This window comes from Spinacia oleracea, chromosome 1 (genome assembly GCF_020520425.1).
Source record: "Spinacia oleracea cultivar Varoflay chromosome 1, BTI_SOV_V1, whole genome shotgun sequence".
In the NCBI taxonomy this organism is placed as follows: domain Eukaryota; kingdom Viridiplantae; phylum Streptophyta; class Magnoliopsida; order Caryophyllales; family Amaranthaceae; genus Spinacia; species Spinacia oleracea.
In genome coordinates, this window is record NC_079487.1 from 121,198,410 (window position 1) to 121,210,548 (window position 12,139).

Consider the following 12,139-nt stretch of genomic DNA (forward strand, 5'->3'; position numbering starts at 1 on the left):
TCAGCTACGGATCAATGTTTGAGTCACTCTCAAAGCCTTCCACAACATAATTATGATCATTCATTCATTCAAGCGAAGAAGACATACATATACATAGTGTTATTTAATTGAATAGCTATTTTGATTACTTCATACCTACACAAAACAATTACAAAAGATATAAGTATGGACAAAATAAGTTAAATTGCCCTTAGGTCTAGTTTAGTTCACCTTATATATCTCTTTATCTAACCTAGTCCGATTGATATGATTTGATATGCTCTGATATAATTTGAACTTATTTTTTCCGAATTAATCTGAATTGATCTAATTCTTCAGAATTAAGATCTAAATAAACATCTACAACTACTAATATTAAACAATTTACACGTAAATTAAATGTTACTCAAATTTATAATATTGTTATAAAATTACACATTACGGAGTATTTGTTTGACTTTGCTCATGATTTAACTATCTACTATTACATTATACTAAAACAAACACCAGGAATGACACATGACATTTCATGGTGCAGAATTTTCCCGCCAAAAAACACTTTCCTAATAAACATATCTACTTTTATTTATTATTATTTTCTCTTCTTGTGTATAAACTGCTATGCATGTGAAAAAAAAAATACAATATAAAATCATAGAATATTACAATACTAGATAATTTTGGTAATAATATTAGTCAAATCGACAAATCAATTATACTATATAGAAAATATGTTTACTCAATATTTACGTCAAGTTAACATATTAAGCATTTAAGCATATCAAATGTTTTGGTCAAATTATCATATTCAACATCTAAAATATATAATATGTATTAGGGAAAAAATCGTATTAGATGATGAAATGAGTACGTTTAAGATTTATTAATTATGCATTACCTTTAAGAGATAAAAATTCCAGTTAAATATTTTTATAAAAAAAGATGGTCAAATAATAAATTTTGACTATCCGTGCGTCCACGGGACATAACCTAGTTCCTTATATTAAATAGACCTGACATGATCTAGATAGATCAATTGTGAACTCAACATGATCTAGATATATCGGTTCTGATATGGAAGATGGGTTTTGGTATGTACATGATCTAGACATATTAGCTCTAATCTGGACATGTTATGCATGCACATATCGGTTATGATCTGGACGTATGAGTTCTGATCTGGACATGATTTGTACAAATCTATTTTGATATAGACAAATCGGTTTTGATATGAACATATGGGTTCTGAACTGGACATGATCTGTACATGTCGATTTTGATCTGAATATATGGTTCTGGTCTGGACATGATATGGATAGTTCTCATCTATACATATGGATTCTGATCTGGACATGATATTGATATACTCCCTCCGTCCCAAAATTGTCCTATTTTCTAAATCGGGCGTCGCAAATTTATAGTCCTGTTTTTAATTTTGGCTATTAAGGTCCTCACTTTCTCATGTACTTTATTAATTAAAAATGTATTGAAAACCCCACCCATTTACTACATTCCACTTTCCTATGTCATATATTCTCTTTCACATGTACTTTATTCCACTTTTCCTTACAACTCAATTATCATTTGTACTTTATTCCACACTTTGTCATGTACTATATTCCATTTTTATTAAAACCCGTGTTTTTGGTCAAACGGAACTATAATTATGGGACGGAAGGAGTACTCCGTATCAGTTATGATATGTACATATGGGTTCATGTCTAGAAAGATAGATTTTGGTCCGAACATGATCTAGACAGACCGATTCTCATATTGACATGATCGATTATGAGTTGGACATGTCCTGACATATCGATTTTGATTTGGACATGATATGGAAATTTCGGTTATGATCTGGACACATGAGTTTTGCCTTGGACATAATCTGGACAAATCGTTTCTTATCTAGACATATCGGTTTTGATTTGAATATATGGGTTCTGATTTGGATATGATTTAGACAAATCGGTTAGACATATCGATTTTGATATGGACATGATCTAGATAGATCGGTACTGACATGGTCTGGCCAGATAGGTTTTGATCTAGACATATGATTCTGATCTGGACATGATCTAGACATATTGGTTATGAGTTTGACATGATCTGGACAAATTGGTTAAGAGCTGAACATGATATGGACATATCGGTTCTAAACTGGATATGATTTGGACGAATCGATATTGAATTGGACATATAGGTATTGACTTGGACAAATCGGTTATAATCTAGACATTATCTAGACATGTCGATTTTGATATGAATGTATGAATTCTAATCTGGACATATATATTGGTTCTAATGTGATGGATATATTAGTTCTAATATGGACATGATCTGAATATATTGGTTCTGATTTGAACATGATCATGATAGATCGGGATCTAATTTTAATAAATTGGTTCTGATATGAAAATATGAGTTCTGATCTAGATATAATCCGGGTAGACCTTTGTCCCTTACCCCAACCCTCCACAATCCACATCCCTTACCAATGCTCCTTTGACGTCTCACATACCCAAGTCGTAACTGATTCTCCCTTATTTTATTCTCAACATCCGCAACTCCATTGCTTTCTTAAATATCTACACTCCTAATTCAATCCCTCAAGGCGTTCTTAACATTCCTACACATCCATCTCAACATAGGTGTCTCTAATATTCTCATCTTAATTAAAGTACGTACTCCGTAAATACCCAACATTATGACTCATATAAAATGTCGGTGTATTTTCATCATACCCCGTATATAATTTTCCGTTTACCCTTTAAAGAAACACTACCATCAACAATAACCCAATCCCTATCTAGACTTATATCATATGAAAATCTTTATTTCTTTGTATGATTATATCAACAACATTAATACTCAGTAATACTCCATTTGTATTTATTTAAGGGATACACTTGTCTTTTTCGATCGTATTTATTTAAGAAATACACTTGTCATTTTTAGTAATTTATCAACCCCACCATCTAATTAAATAATATATTTACACCCCACCCCCACCCCCACTCCCTAAAATGACATGGTCCCCACTTGTTTTTCTTATTAAAATATCTACTCAACCCCACTTGTTTTATTACTTTATTTCATTCAATTCTTTTTCTTAATACGCGTGCCCGACCAAGTGTATCTCTTAAATAAATACGGAGGGAGTAGCAAATCAAGTTAGTCGATCTTGACATAGTGTTGACCGACTCTTTACCCTTAACTAGATTTGAATCCCGTTTAAAGAACGGACAATTATACGTGTTTGTTAAGCCGTTTTTTAAGTGTTAATTTTATTGAGAGCTTGTAATTTTAGTTAGGGTATATGATTTATATAGAAGTGATCAAATTTATAAGTTGAAAAAAATATAAATTATATGTTGAATTAATATTAAGTGTTAAAGAGTGAGATGAAGTAGTAGAGGCTGAATATGAATTCAATGGTGAATTGATGTTGGATGAGGAAGATGAAGTGGAAGATGTGTTGAAGTTGTGAAATGTTTCGTATAACAAACAACAACATGATTTTTTTTTAAAAATAAAAAAATGAAAAATACATGGATGAAAGAAGGAAGTGACACAAGTCATCTAACAGAAAAAAAAAATCTATGGTTGAAAAAAGAATGTGACACGTGTCATCTAATCATGTACGGTTATCCTTTTTAAATACTAGGTATAAATAGACTAGGTATAGATAAGAGCACGTGAGATGCGAGTGTGACTCACTATTATTGTGCGGGATAAGAGGGTTCTTAAATGGACTTGGTCTACAATAAATTTATTGTGGAACATTCTTCAAAAAGTCAACAACTTGATTTTAATTTATTTTGACGTGTTTATTAGAATTATTATGAAAAAGCTACTCCATAATTGGTGTCGTTAGTATTCCCTATGTCCCTTATTGTTTGACCCATGAAGTAAATGTGATTTGTTAAGAAATGGGTGGGTGGAATTAAGAATATACAAAAGTGGTGGACCAAATGTACTATATGTGATAGTAAAGTTGTTGTCCCATTAACATTTATGTAAATAAACAATTTTTTGGGGACAAACATAAATAACAAATTGGGCAACCAAATAAGGACAAAAGGAGTCATGTTGTGCTCGAATAATGTTATTTGAAATCACCACTCTCCTGTTAAAACATAGGTTACTTGATTCAAAAAATAGTTACTGTAACTAAGAAAATTGGTGCTTAATTTATTAGAGTAACTATGTGAACAATAAATGTCATTATATTCATGAAAGAGGAGCCAAATTGTGGACCAGGTCCACGCAATAATAATCACGGTCGGTGATGTTGGTATCGGACAGTCCTAGGGGCGTAAATTGGATGGATTAGATTGGACTTTGCCAAGTCCAAATCCAATCAAAAAAAATTTGGATTTGGATAGATGAGTCCAAGTCCGGTCCAAACTTTTTTCAAGTCCGATCCATAAAATATTTCTTGAGTTCGAATCCAGTCCAATACAATTCGAATTTATTTTAGAAAAAAAAGTTTTTTTAGTTTTACTTTTATTTAAAAAAAAGTTAAACTCAAATGTTTCGAACATAAATGCAAGTAATACTGTTACCGGCTAACTTTTCTGACACATAAAATAAGTTATATGTGTATTAAATATTGAGTACGAAATACTTTAACACCTACTAGTATAACTACAAGTCACTCTTCCATAAAGTGAAATTAAATAGATACTTCGTATTAAGCAATAGATATAATTGCAAATAACAATATGTCTTCACATTGCCAAAAAAAGTTCCAATTCTTAAGAGAAACAAAAATTTTAAATATATCAAAGCTCAATAATTACCATCACAACCTACGAGCAAAAGCTAAAGAGAAAGAGGTTGATAGAATATTTTTAGGTTATGGGTTTTATGTGGAGTGTAGGTTAATTTTGTTGCACATAGTAAAAAAAGGCCAAAAACTCACATATTTTACAATAGTTTTTAAATCACATACGTGATATGTTTATACTTCGTATATAAATAACGAAAATGATAAAGGTTGCAACATGCGACCTTTAAGACGTATCTCAATGACATGACATGCTTATGTGTCATGATTTAAACTGGAAATTAAAATATTTAACTTATACGCAGTATATCCTATTATACATGCATGTTTAGAAAAAAGGTAGGAAAATTTTAATATTCTAATTTGTTTCCTTCTTTTTATATCGACTACCTAATTTACGTATTTTCATAGTAAAAATATTGCATTTATAGCGACAGCTAAATGTTGTAGCAACTTACGACCTTTATCATCACCCTATAAATAAAACTTCAAACTTTTGACTTAATTAGATTTTTGGACTCCAAAAGGTTGAGTCCAAGTCCAGTCAAAAAAAATTGTATTTGATAATTTGAGGTCATAGCCCGATCTAAAAATTTTCAAATCCGATTCAGTCCGACAAATTTAGACTCGATTGGACTTTATACATTTTTCTCAATCCACTATACATCTAGCGGACACCTTCTTATACAACAACCTTTTTTTTTTTTTACAACCACCTTTTTTTTTACAACCACCTTTTTAAGATAGGTAGTACTTCCTCTATTCTTTTTTAAATGACACAATTATTTAGGCACGTTTGCCAATGCACGATTTCAAACGTTAATATCTTTTATTATGGATAAGAAAAAATATATAAAGTTGATATTTAAAAAATATTTATTGAGACGAATCTAATAAGACCCCACACGACTATGTTTTTTCTTATGTATAAATCACAAAAGTAAGTCAAAGGAACATGTGTGAATAGTGTCGAAAGTACAATTGTGTCATGTAAATAAGAATGGAGGAAGTATGTAATACTAGTAATAGCCTGTGATAATGATGGTGATTTCTCCCTTGATTAAAAAGAGGCAACACCCGAGAAATCAACAGAGAAAACACAGAGCTACCCTGCTTTACTCATCATCTCCCTCGAAAACCCAGTGCTTAAAACCCTCGTACGTTACACCATATAATTTCAAAACTCCTGAAATCAGAGATACCCAAAAATCCAAAATTTATACTCTCACCTTTCTCCATCACATGAGCTCAAGGATTTTGTCTCTAAATAGGACTGTATTACTATACTGCTTTTTCCCCTTTTTTCACAATCCAAAGTAAATTAATTAATTTTATAAAAAATTCTGCCATGAACAGAAATTTGATCAGAAAGTGAAAGAATCCAGCTATAATTTTTGATCATCATCATGAGTGCAGTGAGGATAAAAGAGGGTTCAATCCCAAAAACACAAAACAAATAAAAAAAATATTGAATTTTTTTTCATGGGTCCCCTTTAGCCTGCAAAAGAAATGAGTGGAACTGCACCAAGTAATGTAATTTCTCTCTCCAAAATCTCTGATTTTTTTCCCCTTGTTTTTTGCTCTTGTGTTATTTTGTGTGGTTCTTCTTCTTCTCTTTATCCTGATTTATGGGTCCATCTCCTCTGCATTTTTTTTTCCAAATTTTCCCCCCTGTTTAAATTTAATTTTTATGGAAATTTTTTAGAGACTATATATTCAATATTCCTTGTTTAAATTTGGTTCTCTGAAATGGGTTTCCTTTATTTTGGACTTACATTTGTGTTTTTTACTTAAAATAGTGTAATACTTTCACCACAGTTGTATTTTCTGTGAATAAAGTTTGGATTTTTGCTTTTAATTCAGTTGGGTTGTTTGCTTCTTGAAAGAGTAGTGGGAAAAAGAATCACATTTCCTGTTTCATTTCCCATTTTACTATTCTTTTGCTTTGTCTTTGTTTCAAGTAAAAAAAAAAAAAAAAAAAAAAAACCCGATAATCCAAAGTCTACCAGACTCCAACTAATCCGAGCCCGCCCGCTCGCACGGTCGAGCCCGGGGTGTTGTGAAGGGGGAAGGGGAAAACAGTTTCACATTTGTCATTTTCCCTTGAAATTATAGTTGTACCACTGTTGGAGGGAAAAGAGGCAACCAATGATTTCTTGTTTTGGGATGTCCTTAGAAACCACATTTAGGAAGGGCTATTATTGATTCCTATAACAATATAAAAAGGGAACTCTCAAACTCTCATTTCAAATCCTTCCCTTCACTTCAATTTTTGAGGGTTTTTTTATTTCTATGATTTGGGTGTAAAATCAATCAAGTCTAACATTTTAGGAGGTTGAATATTCTTAGACCCTCTTCATTGTTTTGTTTACTTTTGGCATAGTTTTTGAGTGGAGCAATTTGGGATTTTTTTATTGCTCTTAAGAAGAAAGAAAGGTTAGTTCTTTTTTCTTCTATATGGTTTATTATTTTTTTTGCTTTTGTGTTCTTGATTTGATGCCTACTTTATTTTAAGTAATACTTACCCAATATATAATGTGATGTAAAACCTTTATATTATGAAGTTTGTAACTTTAAACTTCCTTAAATTGGTTGTTGCTATAAAATCCTCTGTTTCATGATGTATTTATCACTGTTTGTTGTACTTAATTATGTTTTTTAGTGGCACATTAAGTAGCTTAAACTCGAGTCTAAGATGCATTATTAGTATATCCTTAAGAAAATATGTGGCCTTTAATTTTGAGGGTTCTACTGTTGCCTTTTAGAATCTAAGGATAGTAGTACTAGTACTTTAACTAAAGTTTTTGATAATTATTTCTTTGACATGCTAATATGATTGTCTCTTATGATTTAACATTTACTTTAACTAATTTCATTGTTGTTGTTGGACTGTCATTATGTGTTAATTGACCGAATGAACTCGAGAACTGACTAGCTCTTCTCTGTAGTTAATGCAGACTTTTGGTGGATATGGGGTTTAGAAGTGTGATTAGTTGTTTCAATCTTACAAATTAGATATGGTAAGTAAACCAATTGTGTAAAGAAATGTCGAAGTATTCATATTTTTTCGTCTTTGAGGTGTTTGCTTGATTGTGTTTTTATAGGTATTTTGTTTTCCAACCTAAGCAATGAAGCAATATCATGTGCACAAGTTGAAATAGGATCTTCCTAATCCCTATAGATCATGTCAAAAGTAGGGGGAGTATGTTTGCGTAGTTGATTGTTTTGGATTATACACATGAATTTGCTTGGAAATTATTAGGTGCACCCAGGTGCACCATGCACCCCAAGGGTATTTTGACGTCCTTTGGTGGTTCCTAACACATTTTCTCCTCACATGTAAGAAGAAAATGCGAGAGGGTGCACGAGTGCATCTTATATGCTCTAGAATTTCCTTTAGACACCCGAGCTCTAGTACCGGCCTGCTCCGCTTTTCTGTAGTTGATTGTTTGGTATGGACACCCTTCTAAACCGAATCCTAATCGCCAATTCCCTTCTTGTTAAAACATCTTTGTACTAGGGCTCCGTTTGGTAGGGCGTAAAACGTTTTCCTGGAAAATGATTTTTCCCTTTTCAATCATTTTACGTTGTTTGGTTGGTTAAGGGATGTAAAACAATTTTCCATGACTCCCTCAAAGGTGGAAAACCCTTTTCCATTTGAAATGGAGGGAAACCACTTTTCCTTCTTTCCTCCTTACTTTCCTCTCCTTTCTTCCCCTCAATTTTCACCATCTTCTCTCATTTTCCTTTAAGTTACCAAACAAAGGAAAACTAGTTTGGAATTGTGTTTTTCCTTGGAAAGTGTTTTCCATGGAAAATCATTTTACAATGAAAACGTTTTACGCTCTACCAAACGGAGCCTAGCAGTCTTTTCGGAATTCCTTGTAACACGTGATGAGATCCGTGTTGGAAGTGGAACATCATTGTTCATTGTAGCATTTTAGGTGCATTGTTATTAGGGAAGGGAAGATTTCAATTGAATGTTGAAAAACATCTTTGCCCCAAAAAGTTTAGCTTTGAGGCTTTGAGGTGAATATCAAAATGTCTCTTAAGTTCTATAGGCTTGATTTACCAAACTAGTTGTCTGCAATAGCATTGAAGTGAAACCATCTTAGACATACCTCATTAAGCATACTGAAGACGACTGAAAAGTCGATTCTCTCAGTTTCTATGACCATGTGGAGCAATCTAGATGTTGATTTATGTAATAGATACATAACCAACATACCTCATGTTTTCAGATGTAGTTGTGCTGTCGAAGGTGTTGTGTATCTGTTCTTAAAAACCTCAGCTAGACGATTAGGATGGCTATGTTACTTGCAAACCATGACAGTGTTTCAAATAATCTTATTTTCAGGTAAGTTTATGGAATTTTGCAAGTCTACATCTCTTTGAAGATGATTATGGATGATCCTGATTGCTAATGGTAAATTGGTAATTGCGCGAGCTGATTCTAGTGGTCAGATTTACCAAATGTGGATAGTGAATGCCTGATTTTATTGTTGATTTTTCTGAAAGATAGATCATGGAGAGTGAACCACACATGCAACTAGATTTTCCCATCTGTATACCAACAGCCCTTGACGGAATGCCTTCTCAATCATTATCAGAATCGCATCTTCGAACCAATTTCTTTCAACTAAACACTCAGAATGATAGCCTGCTCGGATTTCCATCTGTGCAAGGGCATTCCTTCAAAGATATCCATGGTGATAATAAAGCTGTCAACTATGATGGATTATTAATCAACAGAGGTAGTAACTTCAACTTTCAAGAGCTTTTCTTGGGAGGCACCTCTGTTGTTTCTGGACTCAATGATGCTGCAAACAATTCAATCATATCTCTACAACAAGAAGCTCCATCAGAATCTCTAGGAGCAATGTTCTCTAATGGTTGCTCCTATGCCTCAAGTTCCTCCATTCCCAGCAACCTAAACTCATGCGGCTATGATGATGGTTCATTTGGTTATTTAAATGACAGATTTCCGATGCAACAGGAGCTGAGCTGGAGAGCATCAACCTCCGAGTTTGAACCAATACGGTTTCATGGGAGTCAAGATGCAAGTAACGAGTGGGTAGTGCCAAGCTCTGCTAATATTTGCACAACTCATCATCATCCTTATGTAACTTCTCGATCTCATAACGAGCTTTCTCTGAGTTTAGCTACTTCTCATTCTCAAACAAGGATAGGTTCAGAACACAGTTCACATCGTACTAAGGAGCTCTCAAATAATAATAATAATAGGTCATTCCAGTTTCCTCCAGTAGTATCTGGTTCAAGATATCTTTCCGTGTTGCAGCAAATACTTTCAGATGTCTCAAGCTACTCACTTGACGGTTTAGACAAAACCAGTTTTCACAGTAACAATTACTTCGATCCAGGGTCTTCATCATACAAAAGTTCCAATGAGTTTCATGACAATGATGGATCATTTGAAGTTCCATCTGGAAGTTCAAAGAGGTCACAGATGTTATCTCTTCTACAAATGGCAAGTTTTTGTCTATACTGACTACATATAAGACAACACCCTCATGTATATATCTAAGTGGTTTCTTTGGATGATCATATTTGTACCTTTTGCAGGTGGATGATCGTTACAACCGTTGTTTAGATGAGATACACATGGTAGTATCTGCATTCCATGCTGCAACTGAATTAGACCCTAAATTGCATTCTTGTTTTGCTCTTCAAACAATGTCATTCTTCTACAAAAATCTGAGGGAGAGAATCAGTAATCAAATACTAGCTATGGGAATGGATAATAAAGGAAGTGCTAGAGACAACTCTTTTGACAAATCATTCATTCAAAAGCAGTGGACAATCCAGCAATTGAAGAAAAAAGATCAACTGTGGAGACCTCAGAGAGGCTTACCAGAGAGATCTGTTTCAGTACTACGAGCATGGATGTTCGACAACTTTCTTCACCCGTGAGTTTCTATGTTCATCATGATTTTGTTCTTGCTGTTGCGGTTTCTTAAGTTACGCTGCATCTTTTGCTCACACATTTACACTTTTGAAATTGATTAAAAGAAAATGGCTTGCTTATTATTTTTTACTTAAATGGTGTTGACAAGGCTCTGTTTGGTAGAGCGTAAAACATTTTCCTGGAAAACGGTTTTACTCTATTTTCAATTTTAAATTTGGTTTACAAAGGAGTGTAAAACCATTTTCCATGGGAGTAAAATAGCTCTCCGAATGATGGAAAACAATTTCCCCTTCAAAATGAATGGAAAACTGTTTTCCTTCATATCTCTCTTGTACACTTCCCTAACTACCTGTTTACTTTCCCTTTTATTTTCCTTTCGTTTCATCATTTTTCTTACAGAAAATGTCTGGATAAAATGTTTTCCACGTAAATAATTTTACGTTTAAAATGTTTTACACTCAACCAAACTGTAAGTTTCATTTCCTTAAGTAAACATTTCTGCTTCTAAGCTTGTGTACATTTGGCGTATAAACTAATTCGATCCTGAACTTGCTGAGAGTAGGAATAAAAGGTCTAAACTTTGATGTCTTTCAGGTACCCAAAAGATGCAGAGAAACACTTGCTTGCAGTCAAAAGTGGATTAACAAGGAGCCAGGTATCATAAAATACTTCTTACATGAATCTAAAACATGTGAATGTGACCTTTTCTTTATCAGAAGATCATAACCTCATTTCTTTGTCAATATAACAGGTTTCAAATTGGTTTATCAATGCTAGAGTCCGTCTCTGGAAACCTCTAGTTGAAGATATGTGTTCAGAGATAAATCGAAGAAAGGGGAGTCGCCAAAACGAAGAAGAAACCAACAATAGTAATAACAGTAGAAGCCAGTTAAGGATTTATGACTACGATCAACGAGATTCAGCAATTGAACAACACAGAGAAAAGGGCAGTGTGCGCAGTTACTGGTAGGCGCTAGTTGGTTTTGGTAAGGTGAATATGAATATAAATTATATACAGTATGTCTCTCTCTATGTATAGTATAATTAGGCTAATATTAGCTTTTGCCTAGAAGATCAATGCAATTGTACATAAATGCTTATATGAGGACTCCACTACTTCCTGGGTTTGCTTTGCTACAATTTTGCAAGCTTCCATGGGAGTTTGTGGGTTGTCTTAGCATTTGGGTAGGAAGGATCACATTTTGGTATTTTGTATGTGGGGTTTTTAATGCATTGAATTTGTTTATCTTAAAAAAAACTTGTTTTAAAACTTCTTGATTGATGGGTGTTTTGCAAATTCTATTTACACTCGGTTGTACCTATAGGAAACTGCACCATGAGCCATTAAGAACAAACTCCAATAGTGAGCTACAAGGTGGTGTAGCTAAATTTGCCTCATCAAATTTCTAGCTACAATTGATTTAAGCTACAAAATTTCACATTGG

The 12,139-nt window shown here is 33.4% G+C and overlaps 1 protein-coding gene across 6 annotated transcripts; it reads left to right on the forward strand.

Moving 5' to 3' along the window:
• The first annotated feature begins 5,856 nt into the window (after positions 1 to 5,856).
• Positions 5,857 to 11,976, forward strand: LOC110775227 (homeobox protein ATH1). 6 transcript variants are annotated; one of them, XM_056842663.1, is made up of 7 exons: positions 6,372 to 7,204; positions 7,717 to 7,788; positions 9,126 to 9,202; positions 9,291 to 10,256; positions 10,352 to 10,695; positions 11,289 to 11,349; positions 11,446 to 11,976. In XM_056842663.1, the coding sequence occupies exons 3-7, from the start codon at positions 9,176 to 9,178 to the stop codon at positions 11,662 to 11,664; spliced, it is 1,617 nt and encodes a 538-aa protein (XP_056698641.1). In that variant the 5' UTR covers positions 6,372 to 7,204; positions 7,717 to 7,788; positions 9,126 to 9,175; the 3' UTR covers positions 11,665 to 11,976. The 6 variants fall into 6 exon arrangements, with proteins under 6 accessions (XP_021835517.1, XP_056698641.1, XP_056698646.1 ...); XM_056842668.1 differs by having other exon boundaries at positions 7,726 to 7,788; XM_056842676.1 differs by having other exon boundaries at positions 6,373 to 7,204; positions 9,126 to 9,194.
• Positions 11,977 to 12,139: the final 163 nt, after the last annotated feature.

Coding starts and splice junctions, on each gene's coding strand:
- LOC110775227 (XM_021979825.2), top strand. CDS start 9,176: ATGATCCTGATTGCTAATGGTAAATTG. Junction 9,203..9,290: donor TGATTGCTAATGGTAAATTG/GTAATTGCGCGA, acceptor TCTGAAAGATAG/ATCATGGAGAGTGAACCACA. Junction 10,257..10,351: donor TGTTATCTCTTCTACAAATG/GCAAGTTTTTGT, acceptor TACCTTTTGCAG/GTGGATGATCGTTACAACCG.